Here is a 26757-nt window from a genome sequence, read left to right as displayed (position 1 = left end):
GGCACAAATTTCAGGACTTCAAAAGAAAGTAATATATCACAAGCATCGTTATCATTACGTGGTCATGACAGTTGTATAACTGCAGGCTAAACCAGTCAGGTATCCAATACAAAGCCAATAATTTAACGCCTCTATGTAAAGTGAAGAAAAGGCTACTACACTTTTTTAGAATTCTAACTACTCCAATTTGCTCATGAAGTTCTTGGTGCTGTGAAAAAGACAACAAATGGGAGTTGTTTCAGATATCCAGTCCAAATTCACAAGAGTGTTTACTTGAACTACTCAATATTTTCGAACTCAAATTACCATTACAAAACGTAAAGTTTTTTTTTTAAATTAGCTGCACATGGTTTCAATATGATAGTGTTTAAGACCAAAAAACAGAGCCAAAATGCAAAGAGCAACTATAGTATTTTGCAGAATAAATGGGTACCAAAAACCCCTCAAAAATTCACACAGAAAGAAGAGAAAACTGACCTTTTCTAAAGCCATTAGTCCAACCTGTTTCAGCCTTTCTATTTCTTTATCTTTTTCTATGGTGCTAGAAGCCAAAGTCTTGAGCTGTACTTCCAAAGCTTCCACTAGTTCATCTCTTTCCTTGCGCCACTTTTGAAGATTGCTGTCCTTCTCTATGAGCTGTGCAGCAAGGCTTTCCTAATTATTAAAAAAGGTAGGTTAGAATAGAACATCACTTCCACAGTGTATTTGAATTCTTCTGCTGGTTTTGTTTCGTACAGTAATATTTCATAGCTTTAGTTAACTTAAGAGCCTATGCAGAACTTATAAAGCTCACTAAGAACTATTTTCAGTACAAACATGCCAAAGTAAGCCATGTTTTAACTAGAAAATCTGTATTTATACCCTTTGTGAAGAGAGTTTTCTTTTTGAGAACCACAGCTCCTGTTTGCTCACTTGAAGATTCTATTAATTACAATTCTCAGTCAAGAAAAGTCACAGAGTAAAGTTACTTGTAAACTCCTAACATCCTCCTGTACTGATTGCAGGTCCACAAAGGCAATGGCTCTAGATGGAAATAGTTCTAGATGGAAATGTAGTTTTAGATTGCAGAAGTTCCATAATAATTTCATCTGACTAAAAAATTACAACCTTGATGCAGTCCAGTGAACAAGAAAGGTGCCATAGTTAACAACTAGCAGTCTCCCCAGTGCTAACACATACTACCCCAGCATACTGACTAAAATACTATAAGTATTTTCCAAAGTAAGCTTTCTTAACTTTTAAGGAGCAATTCATTTAAGGGTAAGTTATTTATTGGTGTTTTACACACAATATGAAGTTTGAAAACATCATAATGTGATGGAACAGGAAGGAACAGGCATATTAACTTCCATTATGTGTTAAGATTTTTCATTCTATGAGCCTCCTGTTCTTCCTTTTTCATATTGAGCAGATCTCATCTAGGCTTTGTCGTCTGAGAAAGTAAGGGAACTGACAAAGGCCAGCTACTCTCAAGTGCCCCCACTGTTCAACACTTGCTATGTGATTTACTTTGTACAAAAGACACTACAGGACACCGCGGAGACAAAGTCAATTACAATTTCTGCTTGTTGCTTCACGTGATGTTCTCTATCCTCCACAAACTTTCTCATTTCCCTGTTGCGATGATTCTCAGCTTCTTTTACTTGATTTATGAGTCCCATTTTTTCCTCAAGCCACTTTTTCCTATCAGTTTGATACTTTGCCTCATTTTCCTAATTTGATGAAACCAGAAATAAAACCATAAGTAGAGAGAGACAAAAAAAAAAAGAAACAAAAAAAACCAACAAACTTAAAATTCAGAATACCATTGAATGGATTAATTTCAAAAACATAAACAGTAGCACAGTTTTACTCTAGCATACCCCCAGGTACAAGTATTATACTCATTGTATAATACTTGTTCTTCTGTATTGCAAAAAATTATCAATTTTCAGCATTTCTTACTCAGACTGGCACATCTTCATGCAATAGAATTGTTTTTCCTCAAAGCATTCTGGGTCAATCACAGACACATATGTCAAAAGTAACAGTAAACAGACACTTCTACCTTACAAATCCCCAAGCTTTTATGCTGCCTTAAAGGACATGTTAGAAAACTAACCTCTGCTTCAAGACTGAAAGGGAAACAATGCAGTACAGTCTGAACGGTAGGAAGAGACAGCATGTACCTAAGAATGTCACTTCAATCCACAGCAACCTTGTCTGCTTTTCTATCACAATCAAACCTCTTGTCAGACATTTCACCACATAAGACAGGAAGCACCTGTAAAGTTGCTTAGAAAATAAGTCTACCTTCTAATCCAAGAGGTTAGAGGAAAGTCCTCAGCCTTACAGGAAGGGCTTACAGGCCATGCAGCAAGCACAAGATCTTGAAAGAGAGTTTGATTTAGCAACTGACAAGAGAGATCCCTGTAACTGATACAGGAGTTGGAATAAGACAGCTGCAAGAGGAAAGCAGCTACAGAAGCCCTGTGCATAGCAGCAGCATAATGTAGGGCAGGGTGCACTCCATTATGGGGCATCGGTAATGTATGGAAAAGATGTTTCAAAGGAGGTTTCCTTTACCAGTGTAATAACTTGCCATACAATGCCCTAGCCTCTTGAAGGCAGTGACACAAAAAAAACTTAAGACTGCTTAAATGGCCATTATGGCCTTAGATTTAAGTACAAATTACATCATTATGTTTTACCTTCAGTTCTTTTTGCAGCTTTATTAATTCCTCATCTTCATTTATGGTTTTCTCCTGATTTTTGCTCATCTTTTGCTGCCAGTCACTATTGCACTGGTTATTCAGCTCTCTATACTTCTGTTTCCATGCCTCCAGTTCTAGGAAGAACACAAAATGAGTTCACATGACGTATTACTTCAAACATGTATTTGAACACATTCCCATCCTTTTACTAAAGTTGCTTGGATTTAACAACTATAATCACAGAGACCTTTTAGGAAATAGCTATTTGTTACATAAAAGTAACACCTAAATAGCAATTGATAAGTAAAACCAGAAATGTAAAGCAGCTATCACAATACACATTCAAAACAATTTTCCTTCCCTGTTCCCTCTCTATGGAGAGATTACCCAAAACCAATCTGTTGGTCTCTTCTAATTTGGCTTCAAGCACTTTATCTTGTTCAGTTTGAGTCTGTTCTTGTTCTTCTAACGTCATCCGCATATCTTCAATAATTTTTTCCTTTGCACACAGATCTGAAAATTTAAAAATTAATTTACAGATGAGCCTCCTCCTAGTTCCCACCATTCTCCCAAACTGCCTTAGTTACAAGTCATTTCTCCACCCCCTGAGATCAAAAGCTCTATTACAAGGTAATAGAACATCTATACTGAACTTTTCAGTTACCAAATTCTTAAGTGATTCTATTCTCACCAGTTCAACTTAGATGTGTATTCTGGTGTTAAAAAACCAAAACATAGCTTGTACGGCTATGAGAAACTACTGTTCAACCCCTAAATGTTTATCAAATCTGCAGAAACTTTGTGCTACCATACACAATAGGGTGCTAGCTCATACTTTTGCTAAAATGGACAACTAAAATAAAACCAAGTAAATCCCAGCATTGACTAAATTAACACTAATATTTACTCTGCTTACGTTTCTCAGTCTGAGACTATTTATTTCCTTACAAATATATCTAGTAACATTTCAATAAAAATTACTTTCTGACTGTGAGATTTTAATGCCCAGGTTGGAGTGCCTCAGTACTCTAAAATATAAATATATGAGACTTTTCCAATTTGTTATTGACATGATCACTCATTATGTTGTCATTGCACACACACAAAAAAAAGGAACAATAAGAGTTCTTTCTGACCTTTATGTGTTTTCTCATACTGTTTGGAGATTTCTTCTAGCTTTTCTTTATCAAACTGCTCCTACATATCACATTGAAAGCAAATTAAAGAAATTAGAACATGCTGAAAGAAAAAATTGCATATGCTAGAAATTAATACCTTTTCATTTAGAATTTAATAATTAATAAATAAGGCATTTAAGACAAATAGTCCCAACGAATAAGTTCTTCATATAGTATAAAGTAGCGTTCTAGCTTTTTAAAAAATAAAGAGACATTATTACTGACATATCTAAGTGTCACTAATCAGAAACTCTGCAGGTATTAAGTGTTTCTTTACTAGACCAATTGTCAAATTGTTTTGTATAAGTCCTGCATGAGAATTTCTTTAAACATTTTTCACTCATCTGTGAAAACTAATTTCACCTGCCTACTCCTATTTTTACCCCAGCTTTTGTAAGCTTTCTCCAGTTGCTTGGAAAATTTGTCTCATTAGTAGATTAGTTTAAAAAATTAAGACCAAGTAAAATTTTATAAAACAAAATACCTTTTTAAGTTGCAAGATTGTGCGCTGTTTGAACTCTAATTCTTCACTAAACTGCTTTTTAATTTTCTCAAGTTCATTAACTTGTTTCCTCAGGGATTTCTCCTGAGTTTGCATTGTACACACCTGCAACAAGACAGCAAGCAAAACTTACATTTAGTTATAAGCCTTTTACAATCTCCAAGTTATCTAGATAATAAACTACTTAAATTAGTTAAATTTTTGCAAGCATCTTCATTACATTTCAGGGGCTGGTAGTGCTTAAGGGAAGATACTCAAAATGTATCACTCAAAATAGCCTTATTATGAATTTCTTTTAACATCCATAGATTAAGGTTTGTGAAAACAGGTTTAATAACAGAAGCCCAAACTTGCAGAAGAAACATTTTGCCTATGGTTACTAACCTCTTTTTGTACTTGCTCAATTTGTTTCTTGGCATCAGAAAATTTCTCTTTCAAATCTGTGTATTCTTCCTCTTTCCTCTGCAAATCTTTTTTCAAACTTTGTACAAGGGCAGAACTTTCAGAAAGATCTTTACGTAGCCTTGGGTTAGAAATTAAGAGACATAAATAACATTAGTCTTACATATGAGCTCAGGCTCCTTACTGGTTTTATTTGCAACTACAATCTCAGCTCCATCAGATCAATGACAAGCTTTGTAATTTTACATTTGGATTCCAGTGTCTTACTATATGAGCCTGAAGTAACAGACTGCTCAGGTTCACTTCTGAACACTCAATTTTTAAAAATATTATCTTTTTTAAGCACAGTAGAGCAATCATTTTTATCATTAGGTAACCTTACAAATTAGAAAAGCCCAAGGTTAAAAAGCAAGTAAGTTTAAAGTTGATAACTACATCCCAGTTCTAACAAGTATCAAGATGAATAAAAAGAAAAGTGGAAAAAACCCAATAACACTGCAATAAATCCTGCCATTACAAGTTCTGCAAAGTAAAGAATAAGTTTGATGGGTTTATTTTTAAGTGGTCACATTTATTTCAAGGAGTTTCCAGCAAGACATCTTGGACTTTTAAACTAACTAAAGGAAGGTTTTACACATCCTATAGATGACAATACAATACAAGGCCTCAAAAAAAGAAATCCTTTCAAAGCTTCCCCAGCACAGGGTTGGGGACCATCAGACCTTCCTGCTAAACTGTACTTTGGAGTATGTGCAGTACCCACAGATACAGCACTAAAGAAACCACAGTCAGGTGAAGGGCTACAAAGCATCCTTACATAATTTCTTTCCCATATAGCAAATATAATCTTTCAGATGTACATAGTCTCCTATTTCTTACAAGTTTAAAAAGTAGAGGGTGCTGAGCAAAGTTCTACCCTCTATACCCATTATTCCTTCTAGTCTTACAGTAGACTGTTCACCTAGAATAGCTATTATCAAAACCATCTGTTTACTCCCTCAGGCTTTTTTCCCCTCCCCTTTCTTCCTTTCCTTTTACCATTCAATCCTTTCCAAAGAAAACATGTCCTACTTTTATACAAGTTACAGGATATAATATTGCACTATGTAATGTCTTTCAGAAAAGGTCTGCAACAAAATTATTAAAAATCCCCAAATAATTAAAATTTTTTGTATGCTCCTATTTTCCTGCACAATAGTTCCACATGATTTAGATGCATATTTTTGAAAGAATACATAAACAGGCAAGAAAAACAGACAGCAGGATATGCAAATGTAAAAATTTGAGCAGTGTATAGAAATTTCTCAAAGAAGCAGTTTGATTAATCAAGTTTGTAAACATGCAAATGTGGTATGTCAAACTGATGTTCATATAAGGGAGTTTTAGCTTAATTTTATTCTTAAAGGGTTAAGAATAATCTCATTATTTACTTACAGTTCTAAAGACTGTATTTGCTCACACTCATTTTTCTCCTTTTCCTGAAGAAGGTGTTTCATGGTCTCCAGACTGTTCATCAACTGCACAACTTCATCCTTCAAATGTGCTTCTCGATCACTGAGTTCTTTCAGTTTTTTGTCTACACTTGTACATTTCTGTTGCAGAGCTACTGTATTACTTTCTAGATTTAAAATCATAGATTCTCTTTCTTTTAGCTCTTCTTCTAACTCTTTCATCCTGTCATCTTTAATCCTAAAAGCCTCCAATAAGCATTTAAGATCTCTTATTTCTTCCTCATAGCTGGCAACTTTCTCCTGAAACTGTGCAATTACTCTCTGATTTTCTGCAGCCTGTTTTTCAAAATCCTGGGTTTTCTTCTGGATTTGCTCTTGTAACTGATTCATAAGATCTTTTTCCTTTACAGACTGATGCTCTTGATTTGTAATCTCATTTAATTTTATTTTTAGTTGATTATTGTCATTCTCGCTATCATGAAGTCTCCTCTCTAAGTCTTCAACTTGTTGACATAGCTGTTGAATGTGATGACTTTTCTGTGAGGAAGACTTAATCATAATTTTGCATTCTTCCCAAATGCTTTCAATGCTGCGGTGAAAGGAGCTCTCCTGTCTCAGGTCTGCTGTAGAAGCAGTTTGGAACTGCATGGATAGAGGACTCACTTCAGCTGTCTCTGGTTCATCTTTTTGAGGGTCTAAGGAATCCTTTACATTAACTAAATCAATATCCACAGCATAAGATTCTGAGTGACATTTATACAATCCATCTACCTGGGACTGCATTGTTTTAATTTGTGACACTTTGTCAAGTATATTTTGTTTAGCACCTGTTACTTCATTATTTAGCTGAACAATCTTTTCTTCTTGTTCCTTATTTATAGTTTTCTGCTTGTTCAATTCAGAAACAGTCTCTTGATATTCAGCTTGACACTGCTGAAGTTCTCCACTTAAGCCAGATGCCTTTTCTTCAGAAGCAGAGAGTTTCAGATGCAAGTTTGCTATCTGCCGATTTAACTCTTCTTTTTCATTTTTTTCTCTTTGGCATTGTTCTTCAAGCATAGCTACCTGACCTTCCAAGGTTTCAGTTCTTTCCTTTAGTGCTAGTATTTCCATGTAGGTCTCAGAATTATTAGTTCTCTTTTGATCAAGACAGTAGTTTTCCAAACTCTCTCTCTTATCTCCTAAAAACAAAACCAAGACAACATTAAGAACAAATAAATCCCCATACAGCTCAGGTTAATTAAAATCAACAAGTCACTAGCAACACCAAACTGTAATTGCTGTGTGTGTGATTTTAGAGTCATGAAGTTGTTAGAACCCTTTGAGCCATTTTATACACACTAAAATGCCTCCTGGGCTTCTAGGCATAATTTGCAGAGAGATGTTCACAAGACTTAAAAAAAGTTTGCTACAGTTCTATTCCAACCTTCTATTCTGCACCACTAGCAGAAAAATCTAGCTATTTTCATTAGTATTGGCAACACCTATAAACTAGGTAACATTCACAGAGATAACCAGTTTCCACCTCCACTGACTCAACAATCCCTTTAAATAGAGCCAGCAATTAGCCATCCTCCATTTAGAGGAGCAATCCTATCACACACCTTGCTGAGGAGTTTTATGCTCTATATCACCTTACTTTTAAAAGAAAGCTAAAAGTCCAGCACAAGTTTTTGGGTTTTTTTTGCTTTGTGTCTGGAACATTCCTCTCTTCTGTATTCAATTCCAACAAGTTGTACAGTCAATTGAGTCACTAACAAACAGTCAGTCATTCTGAAGCATCAGCATCAGTGTTTTAGTTTTTGAAAGTCAACAGGACACTTTCCTCCTGCTTGTCCATAGTTTTGCCGTTATAAGACACATCAAGTGCTTCTGATAGCTCAACCACAACAGCAGCCTTAATGTAGTATATAAGGTCATATTTTTAAATCCTACAAGATGAAAAATATTGTATTTGGAAATGGTTTCCACTGAAAGCCCAGTTGTGTAGCCCTAATAAAACTCATCAGACAAAATAGAACATATTCATCTCCCTGGACTGGAGTTTTGCAAGCGTTGCTAAAAGCAAGAGGTGCCGAGGTATCTTAACACAGGGTTTGCCAAAGTCCCTAGTCTTGGCTTCAAACGACACTTGAAGTTGTAGGAAAAAGAATGCCCTACTGCATGATATGGCCTCAGCTGACCTAGCCCAATATTTTTACCTCCTTTTGCTACTACTGGCAAGCCCAGCCATTTTCTGTGGGCCTTTCTTGACATTGAAGAATTGAGACAGTACAGCCCTGCTCGTCTTTCAGTATCCGTATATGCACCTGTTGACTTATCTACCTACCTCTGCAATCTGAGAATTTGAATACCTATGCCTCTGCCATCTTCTAGGGCAACAAACATCAGAAGTTCAATATTCTCTCCATGACATGCTTCGTTAATAGAATCATAGAAGATCCTTAGTTCAAAGGGACCCTCAAGGATCATCAAGAGCAGGGTTGCTCTCCAGCCTCTCACTCTCCAGTCTGTACTTAGAGCCAGGCTTTCCTGTCCCAGGTGCAGAGTCAGGCACTTGCCTTTGTTAACTTCATGGGGTAGGTGGTTGCACAGATTCTCTCTGCAGGGCTTCCCACCCTTTCAGTGAGCCAACGGCTATCATTGGCAAACTTAGGATAGTTTTGTGTCTTGCAACAAAGTTATTTTTGAAGACGTTGAAGAGAACTGGGCCCATTATGGAGCTCTGGGGAGCCCCACACTAGTGCCTGGATGCCAGCCTAATGTTACCCTATTTACTAGAACTCTTTGCACCATAAACTTAAAACTGATCTATGACAGTGAGTGCAGCCTTGTTCTTTAACTGCACAGTGTAATGAATGACAGTCCAATATTCAGTTTATTCATTGTATGCTCATTTTTCTGTGATCATGTGAATTTGATAATTCTCCTTTAACAGAAAGGCCTCTCACCTTCCTTTTGTGTATGCTTTCCATAGTTAGACAAGAAATTAAAGCTAAGCTCGGCCCTGAAGTCAAGTTAGAGGCAGAGAGCTCTTACAAATACCATTTTGCACAAGTCCTGTATAGCTCAACCTCACTTATTAATAGATTTCATTCACCTGATCAGCTCACAGATAAAGCAAGAACAGCAAGAAGACTGAAAGTGCAAGCATGAGAGCTATACAAAATACGCCATTTGTGGACTTAAGCTTTCCACTTGAATGGGAGTAAAATTAATTTTTCTCCTTTTCCCGCCCTGTCACCTTGAACAGAGCTAATGTGTTCACAGCACGCACACAGAACAAAATGTCAAGGTTCACAGCACATACTGTATGACTGAACAATCAGGATATCATTGACACATTTGATGGTTGCTTAGGAAATTTTCAAACACTTGAGCAGGAGCTGCTACTTTCTCCAAAGTCCAGCAACAGAAACTTTAGTACTACAACTGTCAAGAAACTGCCTAAGAACTACAGCTGGGTATGCAGGTAGATATAGAAATAAGAAAAAGCAGCAGAAAGGAAAGAGTCTAAAAACTAAAATTTTATTAAAATCATTTATGAGTACCCGATATTGGGCCGGCCCCCTGCAAAAGGGATTACATTTAAAAAACAGTTACTTCCTTTTACAGTGTAACACAGTAGATTTCCTCCTCAGAGCATAATGTTTACACTTCCCAGCTTTTTTCTTCTGTTCTGGAATAGTAACCAAGCTTTTTTTGAAGACCCCCTGTTGAGTGATGGTAGAAATTGTACCTTTCTTTGTAGGTGGCTCTTCTGCAGTAGGCTTATTTTGCAAGCAACGTTTTCTTCCCACTTCCAATACAGTTTCCTCACAATCCTTGAACTGGCTGTTTTCAGTCACTTTGTTAGAGTTCTTCTCTGCTAATTTTCTCTTACTGGTAGTCAAAGTGCTCTCCTGTGTTAAAATAGGATCAATTGCTTTGAAGTCGTAGGAATTGAACACTTGAGAGTAGCTTTTTCTATGCAAATATTTTTACAAAACCTTTATGGGTAAGGTGCATAGGGGTTGTCAGAGGAACAGCCAGTGACAGATCAGTTAGTTAAACCAAGAGCTCCTGCAAGTTCAGATACTAAGAAACACAATACTTTGCATCATACAGGAATCAGAGCAAGAGACTAGAGAACTACAAAACGCACAACTTTCATTAAGAGGACTTAATTTACATCCAAAAACTATTTCCAGTGTCAAAAGAGTTGATGAAATTTCCAATTTGTTAAAAGGGCACACAGTCTGTTCTACAAATTAATCACTTTCTGATCATGGTTGGTAGAGTTGAGAGCTTTAACAGCTTTCAGTAAAGCTAAAAATCATTTATGTCATGACACATTTGATGCAATTTGAAAGCCTAGTCAGTTCTGCAATACATACTTCAGATATCTATTTGACTAAGAAAAAAGTTGGTTACTTGCAAGATGACAAGTGGCAAGCCACGTGGCTGTTAAGAACCAATTATTCATCTATAAGTACTTCATTAAAAAACCACAATAGAATATAGAATTGAGGTTTGTGGTCATGTTTAAAATTTCATGCCACACAGTCTCATGGAACCACTGGATAAAGCCTTGCTCCTGGAAGGAGCAGTAATAGTAAGTCATCACACTCCACTCGCTCTTGGAGCATTCCATACTATTGATAAATTAAGTAGCTGTGAGGCAGAGACAGAACACAAGATAAAGTATGGTCAAAGCTTTGAGTTTACAGTGTAAGAGAAATGGATCAGAATGAAGACTAAGTTTCACTTGAAATGTTCTCAAAACTACTTCAGGTTACTGGACATAAATAAATATTTAGGCTCAAATAAAAAAAAAATCCCAAAAAAACCTGTCTGTTTTGATTTTTTTTTTTAACCTGTATACATTTAGCCAGACTAGCTTCCAGCATTCAGCAGCTATCATTAGACTACACAATTTCAAGTTTTATTAATCACATAAAAAACAGAGAAACCCATGTCATACCTTCTGAATTCACTCTTCCCTAAACATTCACATTAACACTCTTCCCTTGAAAGCATGCAAGCATGTTGAGGATGGGTGGAACACACTGATTTTTTTTTTCCTAATTCACATAATTGTCTTCTTTTACATTCTTAAATTCTAACTTAAACTAAAATTGACCTTTTATTGTATCAAAACTTCATTTTCTTCCTCTTTTATTCAGACACTGATGCATTTCCTCTATTCCCACTGATTTAAGTCCTCACAGTTTGAGGTATTTTTATTTTTTTAATAGCTCTTCAGTCTCATCTAGAGTCCTCCAATAATAAATTCAGATCAGTACTTCTGAAAATCCCATTATTTACACACACCCCTGCTAACGTTTTGCTGTGGCTTTAGTTTCAATGCAAACTGACCTGCTATCATTTGAAGTAAATAGCAATTATTTAAAGAAAATGCCAACTTTCCAAAGTCAAGTCCATCATAAACACATATTAAGCTTTTTTTGTATCAAGACAATTAAGATGTCTAAGACTTACATAGTCTTTTATGGTTTCTTCTGAACGGGTTATCTGATCTTGTAGTTTCATAATCATTTCATCTTTTTGCTTCACAATGTCAATCAGTTCTTGAATCCTTTCATTTTGTATATTCATTTTCTTGAAAAACAAAGTTCAGTGTTAAATTTAACTCTATCATGATTTTTAGAAGCAAGATCAGTTAAACTATCTTGACATAAAAAAAGGCTAGAAGCACAGTTTAACAGCATTTCAAGTTATTTGCATTTTGTATTAAAGCAAACAATTTTGCACAAGTTTTTTTTTTGAGACAGTTACCTCAGTTGCTTCTTTAAGTTGCTCAGCAGACTCATCCAATTTAATCCTCTGTGTTTCAAAACCTGCAACAGGAAAAAAGCCTACATAATAATCAGCTATCACAGTTTACTCAGCAATCCATGTCTTGTGTCTTCTGGTACTTCAGTAGTTTTTGAATACATTTATTTTTAAGTTTATTTCTACTAGGACATTTCAAAAGTTGTTTACATTTTCTGAACTGGACAATCGAGAGTTGCTATCCATTCAAAATACAGATCACCTCACAAGACCTTTGCTGAGATCATTATGAGGGGCTGCTAGTTTTTCCTCCAAAGTTCCACATGATGCCTGAATACACTGCATCAGCAAAACATCAAGTATAGCCATACAACAAGGAAATCAGTAACTTTAATGTTTTACTCCACAATTCTTAAATCTGCAGTTGACAATTTCAAGTTTCATCTTAAAAATGAAATAAGCAAGGCCTATATAAGTGTTTAACCTGAACATACACAAAACAATGGATTACCATCATTGTACATATGAATTGGTTACGCAATCCCATTTAATGAAATTATTATTCCTATTTTACAGTACTTAGGAATTTGGTTTTTTGTGTCTTTCACATCAGACTCAGCTTTACCTTTGGTTTTCTTTTCCAGCTCTTCCTTGGTCTCAACAAGTTCAGCAGTTATTTTTGCCAGCTGTTTTTCAAGACAACCTATTGTTTCCTGTGGGTCCTCTAAGGACACAATGTACTGGTGTGCTGCTTCTGCCTGATTTTTGATATCAGTGATATTGCTTTGCAGAGAATCAATAACACCCCCAAAGTCAATGTAGGCATCTGTGTCTGTGTTGTTTTCTTCATTCTGAAAGAATATAGATCCATTTAGACATCGCAAATAATTATACAAAAGCCATTATTTATACAGAAAATATGGAAGATTTTTAGGAATTCTAATATATAAGTACAGTTATAATTCTGACTTCAAAACCATCATATGGGTTCATATGCACTCAATGCCAGTTTGTCTACCTTCACACACCAGTTTCCAGTATCAAGCTAGAGCTACTTTATTTTTATAACATTTAATTACCCACCATTACATTTCCCCTTGTATCTCTACAAAAACATCCCCTCCAAGTTTACTATAAAAGTTAGTATATTTTAAACCAATGAGAATATTGAATGAACAGAGCAAGCAAACTGTTTTAGAAGGAATACATCTGAAATTTCCATATGACAGGAAAAGTTTGTAAGGTCAAGTAAGTCTGTGGTAACTTAAAAAAAGAGGCAAGATGTAAAGTCAGTCTTTTGGGTATAGCTTGCTATTTTAAAAGGGTTTAAAACTCTCAAATGACTCACGTTAAGAGTCTAGATATGGCTTAAGTGGATGAATAATTCTCATTGTTTTAGTTGTAGCTACTACTGCCCTAAGAGAAGTCTCTGTGACTACTCCAGCACAGTCCATATGCAGGGCCTAAAGTCAGCCTCAAAGATTTAAAATAGACACTAAATGCAATGGATTTTATAGCATAAAAAACTGCAGATTTTCTCCCAATTTCTTTGTGTAGAATAATTGTCACTTTTGTGCTGGAGAAATGCAGAAAACCCCAGAAATTCCTGAATCCCAAGGCTCAGCAGCCTCATTTATTAAATAAGATACATAGATCTTGCTGAGGACACAGTCACATTGTGTGCAATTCCTTGAAATCATCCCTGGTATTTCTTGAGAAATACTATGACCATAACAGTTAATTAGTAAAAGGGACATTTGGGGCAGACAGATAAAAATACCAGAGGTCCAGCTTGCTCACTGCAAGGCCGATCTTGTAATTCACTCTTTTCATCTGTATTTTTAGTACAACTATTCACAAGTTCCTTGAAGATTTCCAGGCGTTTTTCAGCATTTTCTTCAAGCTGTTCTCGTTCATTAGAAAGGCACTTGCTAAAGTGGAGAAAAAAACAAGTGAGCTAAAAGCTAGCCATGAGAGAGGCTAAAAAGTTATTAGCACAGTTGCCTAGTAACAAAGATGCTTTCTTTATTTTGGCACAACAAAACAATATACAAAACAATGCTGCTACTGTAAACCAGAAGTACTTTTCACATACACCAGAAGAATAAGAGATACAAAGATTATGGATAGCACAAAAAAAAATGGCATTTTTTCTAAGCTGCTTGAGAGAGCAATGTTTGGAGTATCACTAAAACAAAAAGGAACCAAAGAATTTGCAAATGCCACTCTTTCTACAACTTACCAAAGCAGCTCTTCCCTTAGAAAGAGTTCTACAGGAAAAAAACCACTACTTAAAAATTATACACACACACATTCCTACCCATCCCACAGAAAAATCGAAGCCTTTCTGAAGAGCGTGTTATCCAAACAGAAATGAACACATAAACTGATGCAGTAGAAGATCCAATCTAGCAGAAGACTGTGGTCTTACAACAGAGATTTATGAAATAATTTACTTTCACTTTCTTCACAAGTAACTTTAAAAACCACTTAAAGCCAGCTTACTTGAAATTCATTTCCCGTTGAGCAAAATAATCCGTAAATTCTTGTACCACTTCTTCACGAATTTTTATTTCCAGCAGTAACTTATTTTCCTTTTCAGTAATAAGTCTGTTCCTCAGTTCTTCTACCAGATTCACCAGCATCTAGAATTACAAGTAGCATTATGCTTTCCATAAAGAAATGCTTTACCACAAGTCAGATTTTCCCCATTCCTCAAATACTACAACACTTTACTCTGCAGCTGGGAATAGTTTTTCTGGTTCTTTTATTAGCTTATTCATAAACAGAAGGATTTATGAGTAGATTGCACTACCTGTTTGGTACTAACACAGCAATTTAGGTTAGCACAGAGCAGGTATTTCCAAAGAACATCAAGTTTGTAACCAGAATTCTTAAAGTTGTTTTTAAAGATAGACTTAAGATCCACAGAATTTAGCCTTCTTTTTCCAGATGCCCCTTTTTGGGTATTAATGAAACCTCCACAAAATGGTCTCTAGTCCTCTGTTTCCCTGCTCCTTGTCTTCCCCAGCAGTGACTAAAATGGCTGTTTCTTAAAGAACAGTGTCCAGAGTTTTCTTGTGTATAAAATAACAAAGGAACAACCTTGTGTTGCTCAAAAATAGGTAATATCTTCTGTGTATTGACAATAGGATACCACAAGAAGAGAAAGCCAAATCTGCAATTCTTACTGCTCAGTTTGCACTTTGACACATTTCATGTTTTTCCCACAAAAAGCACCAAGGCATAAGTAATCCCACTTGTAGTTCCAAACACTGGATTTAGGTAGTATAAGGTAATGAAGGAGGAAGAAAAAAAAAAAAAGAGTGAGATGGAGAAAACCAGAAGAATACATTTTATCAAGGCTCCATGCTATAATTATTCTTACAGTAGCCCTGGCACATACCATATATTTTTCTTTCGCAATAACAACTTCATTTCCTTCATTTTCCTGCACTGCTTCTTCTCTTGACATACTGGGCTGTTCCTCCATCTCATCAGCATCATCTTCAAACACATCTTCCAACGTTCTGTCCCATAGGATAGTAGCTCTTTTCCTTGGGATTGGCATTCTAGTGACATTAAGCAGTGATGATTCTCCTGCCAATTTCTGGCCAAATGACTGATCTTGGGGGAGAACAGACGTGTCCATAACTAAAACCTACCCAGAAAAATCAAGAACAAGAAGTTATTGGTATTTCTTAAAGCTCCACTGGCACTGTGAAGACCTGCTGTACTCTCCTATAGGTCTCCCAAGCAGAGCACTCTCCCAGCTTATCTATGCTCTACTCAGAGTCACTACTTAGACCAGTTTCCAGCTAGAGTACAAAGTTCACATTATAGCCTAATCCTTCTTTGGATCCCAGGAACACCAAGTCTCACTAACTGGATAACCTATAAGGGCAGAAACAGATTGTCCATTTTCTGTACTTTGAGTTTCCAGTTGCATTACATGAACACCACTCCACAAAATCTATTTCTTTCACAGCTCTATAACCACTACAGTCTGCTCCTTCTGGTATTGTACTTAACCTGCTCAAATTCCAAAGGCATGGACTTAACTGTCAACAAAACTTCTCCATAGCTTCCATCAAAGCTACAGCATCGATTCTCCACACTTACATCTTCCAACTTTGCCAAAGTTACATCACTGCATTTACTCCTACTGACTCTGCTTCCACCTTCCCACTGATGCCTCTGAACATAAAGATGACCTTCCAACACTTTTTGGTGCTCAATCTATTTTATCAGTACTTAAGATGAGCAATATTCCAAGTTCAGATAGTAGTAGTATATAGGACAGCTGGAAGTGAGAGCATGTTGTATCTGCAGAAGAAATTTACCCAGATCTCAGGAAAATTCTTCCAAACGTATTGTTTCTTATTAAGCTGGATGTTTCATAGGAGTTACAAGTTTTCAGTAGATGCTTCCACCCCCACATTCCAAAGGAAACCAAAGTCCCAAAAAAGTCTTTTTAAAAGCTGTAGGAGATAAAGCTCAATCCAGTATAAATAGAAATATGACTGCAGTAAAAGACAAAAATCTAGTAACTAAATTCATATTCCTAAAAGGGAGAGAACCTGCTCTTTAAAGCAAATCAAAGTTACTGATCAACAAGATAAGACTACAACACACTTACTTTTTGTGCAATGGCTGAGAACTTCAGCACATTGAGTGTTTCCTCATATGCAGATGCACATTTGCTGATGTTGACTATCATGTACACCTTTCCCTTTCCACTGAAAAATCCTTGAAGGAAATGAGTTAACTTACTTTCCCGAAAGGGTATGTGCTGCTGCAACCTTTAACAGACAAAAGAACAGGTGATCAGAAACTCAGTAAATTCCAGTCAGTGTAAGAACTATCCAGCCTGAAGACATGAAAGTTTCACTCTTACTACGGCACTAGTAACAAAGGTGTTTTAAATATAAATTTTAATATTCCAAGTTTGTTTGATAAGCCAAGCTCAGAACAAGTAAGCAAAATCACTGACATCTGACACCATGTTTAAAGGATATTATAATTTAAGAGATTTAATTAAAAAGCAAAACAAGGCAAGTTTAAAGATAACTTTTGTACATCAACAAGACTACAGTATAGATGCCAGAAATCTGTACATTTTTGCTACCAAAAATTTAAGTGTTACTATTGTAAATTTTAAACAATAGCTTTTAAACACTGTAGGCAATACCTAAAAAACACAACCAGTTGGCAATTCATGAAAGGACTTACTTTGACTGCTGACAGTTCTTGAGTGCATTAATACACTTGCCCAGAGTCAGGAGAGAGGTATTTATATTTCCACTCTCTTTCAATCTGTCACCCTCATTGCGGGTCTTGGTATATCTTTCAGAACCAGCAAGATCACACAATGACAATCTGAAGGCAGACAAGGAAAAATCACTGTATTTACCTTAAAGATACACTAATTATTCACTTTTAAAAATCAACACTTTCTCATTCTTCTCAAGTTCACTTCCCTAAAAAAATTTCCCACTATTTTCTGCTAAATATTTGCCCAACGTGCTTCCTATTCCACCCCACCCACCACCTCTTCATCCTCTTCCTTCTGGGGACTTGCACGAGTTCAGGAGTAAAGAAGTCTGGCAGAACCCTGCGCTGAGCAGAGATGACAAGACACAACAGCACTGACACCTGATGGCTTGAGGGAGAGGGCCAAGTGAGGGTAGAAGTGAGGAGCCACCATCCATGCAGGAAGCTCTGCCAGTGAGCACTGGGTGCAGTACCAACACACCAGCATGGAAGGTGATTGACAACTGCATCAGGAGAGACAAACTGTTCTGAACTTACTCATTGACTCGGGTCACCCTTGGTATTCCTGAATCTTCAATTTTTAGTAGTTTAACTGTGAATATGCTGTGACTAAAAGGAGAAATTTAAATCAGCAGAGAAAGTGATAAAGTAGATCAATACTTGCAAAGTATTTTTAGCCTCCACGACTTCTGTTCAAAATGTTGTTTGATCTGTCAATACATCTAAGCATGCAAAATCAGATACAAACTTTTAAACACATATATATGTAGCATGTATTTTGATTTTTCCTCAGATATTTAGATAAGTGCTTTTGTATTGTATTTGATAAAATACTGTGAGTTTTAGTACACGTTCACCCTACTGAAGAATTTAATCCCTTTGGCTTAAGCCACTATGCCACAAACTGCTAAAGGACACCAAACCTGAACCTAGAAATCTAGATCTTGTTAAAGCCTCTTCCCTTCCTAGAAACATAAGCCATGTTTTAGTGTCTCCTTCCTCCCACCCATCATCCTATGCCCAGTGCTACTCAAAATGTTTCTTACCTTCTGCTGGAGCAATTATTTAGTTTTGTGCTTGCAATACTCTGGTGTTTCAATCCCAGTTTTAAAAGTCTAAAGGCTTCTTTAGAGTCAGAAATCTGAACCCACTGGAGATCTTCAGGAAGAAGAAATATGATAATTTTTTAGATAACATTACCAAAATAAGTATTATGGGGATAATGCATGCACAGCAAGGACACTACATTTACTTGAGGCATAGAAATGTTTTACTGCATCTGCTTCAGACAGAAGTTATGTGATGATAAATCAGATAACTTCTGATCAAAGATCAAAATGCCTCTTCTCATAGGAAAGGAAGAGCAAGTACATCACATCATTTCATCATTCTATTAGCATGTAAAATATGTTCCATTCAAAGTAAGTGAGCAACCTTAACCTGAGCACAGACAAGTCAAAAAAGTAAGGTCTAATATGAATAGAAAGCCCTAAAGTCATATTCAGCAAGGCAGAACACTACCTAATAAATCCTAAAATAAAGAACAGCTTCTTCAATTTATACCACAGTAGAAGTGGGGGGGAAGGGAGGAAGGGGAGTCATATGGATATCTTTCAGGACCATCAACTTAACTGAAAAAAACCAGAAGCATTTTGCCTGCAATATGATCACCATATGTCTAAAGCCTGCTTCTCTATAGAGAATACTGAAAAAAATCCCAGAAACAAAAAACTAAAACTGTTGAGCCAATTACAAATACCATTAAGAACTACTGACTTCTTTTCTTAAGAGAATGGAAAAAAAGAAAACACCTAAAAATTGGTCTTTTGTTTCCAATATTTCTCCCATTTCAAAGAAACATCAAGGCAGTGGAGTGCAGAGGCTTTTAGCAGTTCCAGTCAAGAGAACAAATAAAGCATTATAAAAGCAGGGATAATTGTATGTGTGTAGATTGTAAGAATTTTGTTATTGAGTTTTCAAATCTAAACATCATCACATGTAGACCAACTTTTCAAATTACATTTGGCAATTTGCAAGGTATTCTATTCACCTTTGACAAAAGAACATCCCTTGATGTCTTGAGCAAGGCGTAGTGTTTTTCTTTTCTTGTCATTTGATACAGGAATCAGTAGATCATAAAAACATTCATTGTAAATCTCAAAAAATGAAACCCAGACAGAAAACTTGATGTAATTTCTTGCAGTTGTGATAGATTGTTCCAAGTCTTTTGAGATATCTTCCAAATCTGCCAAGTACAAAATATTACACACCAATATAAACATAGTAAAGCGAGTTTCATTTAAAAAAAGTAAAAACTGATATAACAAACCTCCTAAAAAGCATTTAAAATCTACAATTCATTCAAGAAATCCATTTAAATTCCCACTCCATTTCTTAAATATCTGGAACTCATATGCTTAGCTTACATATTTTCAAGAGACATCTACTCTACTGCTTCCTTTTCCACTTTTAATTCTACCAACCATAAAGCTTGGTTAGAATTAGTCAAATCTCTTCAACATCTTTAAACTGAACTAAACTGACAAGACACTTCATTTTGACTTTTTAAAGTAAACTTAGTATTTAGGTAGTTTTTTAAATGCTAGAATTAAGTTTATATAATTACATAGAAGTACTCTAAAAGCCTGTCAGGATACCACTAGGACCCACAGCTTAAGTGGTACTACTTTTCTTTGCAAGAACTTCAGCTCATTTAATGCCTGTTCAGATATTCTTCTAACCATTTTATCCTTGTGTTTTCTGCCCAGATTATTTGTTCACTGTTCAATTCACAGGCATAAAAAATTGACAAGAAGTCATTTTATTAGCATACACCAGAAGTCAGTTATTGACCTTAAGAGGGCTTATTTGCCAGCTTTAACTGCAAAACTTTTATATAAAACATACCCTTAGAATCCATAGGTGCCTCGTCCCTGGTGTTAATCTGATAGTCTACCTACAAAAGAAAACAAATTTTGAAGTACACTGTTGACAGTAAAGTTATTTCTAACAGCTCTATTGTATTACTAGATGGGAATACAGCTTGGGTGCAATATGCCAATGGAAAGACCCTGGTTACACACCAGGTCTAGTGCACCTGTACACTGCTGCTGACAGGGCTGTTCTGACCTCACACTCACCCCTGCCTCTTCCCTTACATCAGTACACAGCATTGCAGCTTGCTGACTGGGAAACACTCTAGCCACAGAAAACAAGAGGGGTAGGACCACTGACATAAACAGGGTGATTCAAGAGGATGATTTCAGGACTCCAGTTGCAGTTTAAACATTAGTCCTAACCTTGTAAACCCAGGGGATTCTAAATTATTTTACTAATGGTATTTAGCTAATATTGGATTTCATATTTTTCCATCCTACTTGGCTAACCCTTGAAAATAAGAGGTAAATGTAGAACACTCATTCACTTAAAAACTGAAATGAGCAACTTACACCTTCATGACACATTTGAAATAAATTCTAGAGTTGAAATAAAGTCCAGGTTTTACTAAGAGAAAGACAATTTTCTTTTGCTATTAAAAAAAGTAAACCAAATAACTATAGCTAGAGCTTTGGATCTTCATACACACACTCTCTTCCCAGTCTTGGTTTTGGTTAGTTAGGTTTTTTCAGACATAGAACTGCAAGTTGAAGTGCCTAAAGAAATGAAATCCATCTACTGAATAAAGTATGCTTAAGAGAACTAACATGAAATAAAAAACAGTTATGGCTTGGTTCAGGTTTCTGTAGTATTCTGTCAAGGGTATATTTCATAATAAATCTTTCAAATAAAAATTTTAGTTATTAGGTTTTACACATATAAAACACTGACACAAAGCTCTGTTGCAGCAGATGCAAACTTTGCCAGCAAATTTATAGGTTTAAGTGCTGCTCTTATAAACAGTTTCAGAAACTAGAAGGCACATTCAAACACACACAAAAGCTTTTTCTCAAGTCCCTTCTGAAGGCTGACAGAGCTAGAGTTAACTTACTCCTGTGCTTCTGAAGTGCAGTCACAGAATTTTGCTGCCACCTATCTTCCACACCCAATGGATAAAAACCAAGGCAACAGATACACACATTCTTTTATCTTTTCAACACTATTAAAACTTAGCATACCACAAGGGAAATGCTTAATTCTTTTTGTAAAAAAAAAAAAAAAAAAAAAAAAAAAAAAAAAAGTACTTTTCTAGTTCCAAATCCCCATATATGCCGAGTTTTATTTTACATTATTCCATCCCATTATTCCATCCTTTTCATAATTAGAAGACACCAAGAAAAGGGTATGGTTATACAAAGTAAAAGATTCCCCTTAACTGTAACCAGACTAAACAGCTTTAGAATTTCAGTCAGCTTCTAAAACTGGAGCGTATTTCTGGACTGCTCAACAGTGAACTGAAAGAAAAAAGTCCAGCAGAAACCCATCTTCAATTCAAACTGTTAAGTCCACTAGCTTTACAGTTCTGCTGCTTCAAACAGATTTTTGCTTCCTTTGAGGATATTTGTCCAACTGAAAGGGCAACAACCTCAAAACTATTAATTTCTTCCCAGTATCCTGAAAGGCAAATATATTCTTTAAAGGATCAGACCTACCAGTATTCCCACAGATAAGAACTGAATGTAAATAGTCCCTTATTTATTAAAGACCAGTAATCCCAGAGGGTAAATTATCAAGTGCCCCAGGTACAGGAAAAAAAAAAGCACTTAGTTTACATGCCCATGAAGTATTGAGCTACAAGACAAAAATCCCCAGGAACAGGGGTCATCAGCTCTATTGCTCACTTTACTGCTGATGAATGGTTGGCTGCCAGAAAATAGACACATCCATGGTTAAATACAGCCAGTCTCTTCCCACTGCAAATGAAGAACATGGAGCTATCTGAAGATGCATGTACTCATCAACAGAGAAAGAAGGGCTCCTCTACCTCTTTTATTAGACGAAGTAATGAATTTTTAATAGCAGTTTCTTCTCTCACTTGGTTTTCAGTCAGCTTTATGTAATCTCTACACCGATAGGGTTTGAGATCCATTGCTGTGTACAGCTTTCCTTGAATACTTTTAAACAACATATCCATAGTTCTTGGCAGAATACCAACATCATCTTCTGTCCCTGAAAGAACATACAAAAGAAAAATCCAGTTATTACAAGGTATACAGATAAATGAGGACAGAAAGACAATATAAATCTCAAGGCATACACAAAGAGTTTGAAGATAACTCCACTGCTTCATGTTGTAAGTTTTCTTCGTACTCTCAAGGTAATAGAAACAGCATTAGAGAGTTTTGAAAAGTATTTGGCTTTCAGGAACAGTTCATGCTCTATATCAGCAATGGGTATAACATAAAAGAAAAACTACTGGAGTTGTTTTGCATAAGCTTAGCCTTAAAGGAAAACAACAACAACAAAAACCACCCACGACCAACAGACATTTGATAAAGACTTGCAATTTTTCATATCTACTTTTACCTTGGAAAGTGTAAGATTTCCCAGCATTTGTTACACCATACGTAAAAACTAGACGATTATATCCATCTAGGAAATCTTGCACTGGTTGCTTCATGGTACCTTCAAAGAATTCTTCTTGGGTCGTTTCAGGTCCAAACACCTGATATTACCAAGAAATAGTTATAATTTGAACAATTATTAGAGACTTCTAAAGAATCTTTTAAATCCTGTTAGTTTATAATCTTAAAGACCATCAAGTTAAAAAAATACAGTTTGCTTGGTATTCAATAATGTAAGTTAAAACAATCTATACTAGAAAGAATTTACAAACATTTAAGGACAACTCATTTACTTGTGAAAAAGTGAACTTCTGTAATGTTGGTCCTGAAGTTTTTTCACTTAGTCGACTCAAATAGTGTTGGGGGGGCTTCAGCACAATATTTGTTGAGTCTTCAAGTGAAACACAGTCCTATTAAAAGGAAACAAGCAATACAGGCATGAGGAGACTGTAAAGCACTCAGCTTACAGGAAAAGCAAACAAAAAACCCCGCAAAACAAATTAAATATTTTTAAACTAAAAAATAAATGTCACACCTGTGATCCATTTTCTCTTTCCAATGATGTAAATGGCCTGACACGCAGGCAAACTTGTATGTGTCCCTTAGACTCCAAACTGCTCCTCTAAAAAAAAAAAAAAAAAAAAAAAAAAAAAAAAGAAAAACCCAGTTAGAAATTTGGTTATTTTCTTGATAATTAGCACATGAAACCAATTTTATCAAGTCAGGCTGTTTTGAACAGACTTATTTGATAACACAGGAACCAAAACTACTTCACTAGATCAGCTTTGCCAAGTGCTTCACCCCTGCAGAAGCTTGCTGTGGTAAGTTAATCTTGCAGCACATTTATGTAAACACTGCACCCAGACCAACAAAAACAGTCTATAAAAGGCAATCAGCCTCATTCTCAGAAAACTGATGTGCACAATAAGGCACCAATGCACTGCCACACAGCTTGGTCTAAATCCTACGTATCTCTTTCAAATTGAAAAATAATGAAGCTTTTCATCTTCTGGGTAAAATCTGACTATTCCTATCTATGAAAGGATTAAGCTTATGTTTCAAAAAATAAAAACCCAAACAGTAGAGTTTTCTTACCTGGCTTGTGTCTGAGCCTGAAGAAACCAAAGAAAATTCTGAGGAGAGATCTGTTTTAATATCTTCCACACTTACTGGTCCTGCTCTTGGAGATGGTTCAATGCTAGCAATATAGGATGGTCTGTACCACTTCCCATTATCCAAAACCGGATCCATTCTGCAAGATAAAAGAAAGCTATTTTATGCTCTCTGATAATATAACATATAATATAGTTTATATATGTAATATAATATACACTGCCATGCCTAGGCTACAGCAAAGCACATAAATTGTTTTACTAAATACTAATGGAGAACATGCAGGGCTCATTAAAGGAATAGGCAGAGTAGGATTGGTTACTCTTTTGCTCAGGAAGAGTGTTGGTTTCCTGCCTATAACAGTCCCATTTCAATTTCCCCCAGCATAAAACCTGAGATGGGTCTGCATTTCAGGGTCAAATCACTTAAGGGCTCAGTCTCCCTGTGTAGGCTGTGGAAGATAGACACAACCTGAAGCAGTTAGACAAACGCCACCAGGCTGCAAATGAGATAAAGCTATTCATAAATTAAGCACCAATGTCTACTTTCTGAACTAATGTTTCTTCTAACTTAATTTATTTTCGGCCTAGCGTCTGTATGAAAACCAGAAAAAACTCGGCTTGAAATATCATCATGGCTTGAACAAAGGCTGACCTGTGAGTAAGCTGCTGCTGGAAAGAAACATACCTGTGCTGTCACAATCTGGAAGTTTTATTCATCAGCTACACAAAGACACGCTGCAAAACTCTTATCAGTCCTTTACAGGAAACATATTTATCAGATGACTGGCATTTTAATTGCTTTAAATCTAAGCTTAACGTGTGATTTGTCAAGATTATGCTCTCATTCTGTATCTCTTTCCTTAAGAAGCACAAGACAAGCATTAAGCTGTGTACACAAAGCCAGGACTTAAGTGTTCGCAGAGCCCAGCGGTCAGAACAGCGAGGTTCAAGCCCTTACAGGGTGCCCAGCCCAAGCTGCGGAATGTTTATCCGCGTTGAGTCACACAGCCCTGTACATCCTGCCGGTATTTACACGTGAACGACTCTACTGCCCAGCTGCAGGCACTAAAAGGCACTCGTGTCCCGGGATGCGCTATTGTAAGCCTGCTAACCGCGGCGACAGAATTCAGAGCTGCAGACCCCCTCAAAGAAGGGGATCCCCAGGGGCCCACACAGCAAAGCACAGCCACAGCTCACACACAGCCCGTGGCGCTGCCAGGCAGCGCAACAGACGGCACAAAGAGCTCCAAACCACAGCAAGGCTGGCAGCTTACACAAAAGCTAAAGCAACAGCCCTAACACCTAAGAAAAAAAATAAACAAAAGGAAACTTTCTTCTCTGCAGGTATCAACCTTTCACTCCCAGCTTCGCGCGCTATTTGCCTGTTCTTACGGGACACAACCAGCGTGGCTTCGGCAGCAGCACAGCCCTGGGCGGGAGTTACCCAGGCCCTGCAGGCCCCACCGAAAACACGCCACAGCCCCTCCCGCGTAACCGGGATGGCAGCGGGGCGAGCCGGGGGAGCGGCCGCCGCCACACAGACCACAAAGACCGCCACACAGACCACACAGACCGCCACACAGACCACACAGACCGCCACACAGACCACACAGACCGCCACACAGACCACACAGACCGCCTCACGGCCCCCGCACCACAACCACCGCGCCCCCTCTACCGGCGAAGGTCCCGCGCCCCGGCCCCGCTCACTCACCCGCCCGGCTCCGGCCCCGGCCGCTACTGGGCTCGCGCTCCACTGCGGCCGCGGCTTCTTTTCGAATCCGACCAATGGCAGCGCACGACCCCGCGCGGCCTCCTGGGAGAACGGCGCTACCGCGGCGCAGGGCTCGACGGGAAGTGTAGTCCCGGAGGGGCGGGGCCGCCTGTCCCGGTTTGCTCTCGGGCGGCGGTCGGGTCCCGCTGGGTCGCAGGCTTTGCGGAGGCCGCGGCCACACGGGGCCGCCAGCGGCCGGCCCCGCAGCGACAGCGGCACCTCGGCTACCGCGGGAAGGCGCCCTGGCCCCGCCGGGCCTGCCCTCACCTGCCTGCGGCGCCCGGGCTTGGCCTCTCTCGGGTGCGGCAGAAGGACGAGTGTAAGTTGGAGCCTGCCGGAGCTCTGGGTGATTCCAGGCCTTCTCCTGTCTGTTTATAAACGGGATAATCACTGCTTGCAGGGAAGAGGCAGGTGACCTGCTCGATGTACCAGAGCAGGGATCAGCTCAATTGGGAAAGTCCCGTTTTAAGGTCAGGATGTGCTTGTGCCTTGCCCTGGGTTCCATCCTGACAGCTGTGTTAGACACTTAGCACACGGTACCTGTGTCTAAAAGCTTCCCCTGGCAGAAATTGTTGCTGGGTGCCAGGTTTGCATGATGGGCATTTAATTTCTTAATCAGCAAAGAGATAAATTCTTTGGCTTTATTTTCGAAACTGTGTTGTAATACCGATGAGATCATCAGTTTCTGGAATGTCAGGGTATGGAAATGTTCAGAATTTGGTAACAAAAATCAGCATGAGTTTCTCTTTAGAATCAGACAGAAATTCTTTCAACTTTAATAAGAAATGTCTGACAGTTTCAAATTGAAATAAAAGGAGAAGTAACTAGAAAGTATTCAGTATCTGCCAAAATTAAATGTTTGTTTTTCATTTGAAGAAAAGACTGCCAGCAAAAGCAAGCAATTCTATAAAGGAATAATTCTGCACAGATTTTGTATCAGCTGCTTTCATGAGGTTGTCTTTAACATTAAATCCTATGTTTCTTTAAACAGAGGCTGTGTCATATCAGTTAAAGAGGTATACTAAAGGATTTCAGTTTGGTTGTGGGCCACATTGTAACAGTTGATTCGTTTTAACAGCAGAAAATTATCCA

At 37.4% G+C, this 26757-nt stretch overlaps 1 protein-coding gene across 2 annotated transcripts in view; it reads right to left on the bottom strand.

Moving 5' to 3' along the window:
* KIF20B (kinesin family member 20B) overlaps nt 1–26365 on the bottom strand; it is a 32115-nt gene extending 5750 nt beyond the window's left edge. Inside the window, exons 1-27 of one of the 2 annotated variants that reach the window (XM_041415265.1) lie at nt 25606–26365; nt 23872–24028; nt 23312–23398; nt 23070–23186; nt 22739–22877; nt 22197–22381; nt 20183–20231; nt 19326–19520; nt 18322–18433; nt 17813–17884; nt 17234–17380; nt 16641–16803; nt 15408–15662; nt 14507–14646; nt 13782–13932; nt 12627–12852; nt 12005–12066; nt 11708–11827; nt 9966–10128; nt 6210–7407; nt 4758–4896; nt 4356–4478; nt 3830–3890; nt 3081–3206; nt 2691–2827; nt 1557–1712; nt 478–654 (exon numbers count right to left, since the gene is read on the bottom strand). In XM_041415265.1, coding sequence (XP_041271199.1) covers nt 478–654; nt 1557–1712; nt 2691–2827; nt 3081–3206; nt 3830–3890; nt 4356–4478; nt 4758–4896; nt 6210–7407; nt 9966–10128; nt 11708–11827; nt 12005–12066; nt 12627–12852; nt 13782–13932; nt 14507–14646; nt 15408–15662; nt 16641–16803; nt 17234–17380; nt 17813–17884; nt 18322–18433; nt 19326–19520; nt 20183–20231; nt 22197–22381; nt 22739–22877; nt 23070–23186; nt 23312–23398; nt 23872–24027 — 4656 coding nt within the window. In that variant the 5' untranslated portion in view covers nt 24028; nt 25606–26365. The remainder of the gene's footprint in view (nt 1–477; nt 655–1556; nt 1713–2690; nt 2828–3080; nt 3207–3829; nt 3891–4355; nt 4479–4757; nt 4897–6209; nt 7408–9965; nt 10129–11707; nt 11828–12004; nt 12067–12626; nt 12853–13781; nt 13933–14506; nt 14647–15407; nt 15663–16640; nt 16804–17233; nt 17381–17812; nt 17885–18321; nt 18434–19325; nt 19521–20182; nt 20232–22196; nt 22382–22738; nt 22878–23069; nt 23187–23311; nt 23399–23871; nt 24029–25605) is intronic. The other variant, XM_041415266.1, reaches the window with a different exon arrangement.
* Nucleotides 26366–26757: the final 392 nt, after the last annotated feature.

This window comes from Onychostruthus taczanowskii, unplaced genomic scaffold (assembly GCF_017590055.1).
Source record: "Onychostruthus taczanowskii isolate IOZ18803 unplaced genomic scaffold, ASM1759005v1 scaffold5, whole genome shotgun sequence".
In the NCBI taxonomy this organism is placed as follows: domain Eukaryota; kingdom Metazoa; phylum Chordata; class Aves; order Passeriformes; family Passeridae; genus Onychostruthus; species Onychostruthus taczanowskii.
Note: the sequence above shows the minus strand (reverse complement) of the source record. Positions and strands in the feature narration are given on the sequence as shown.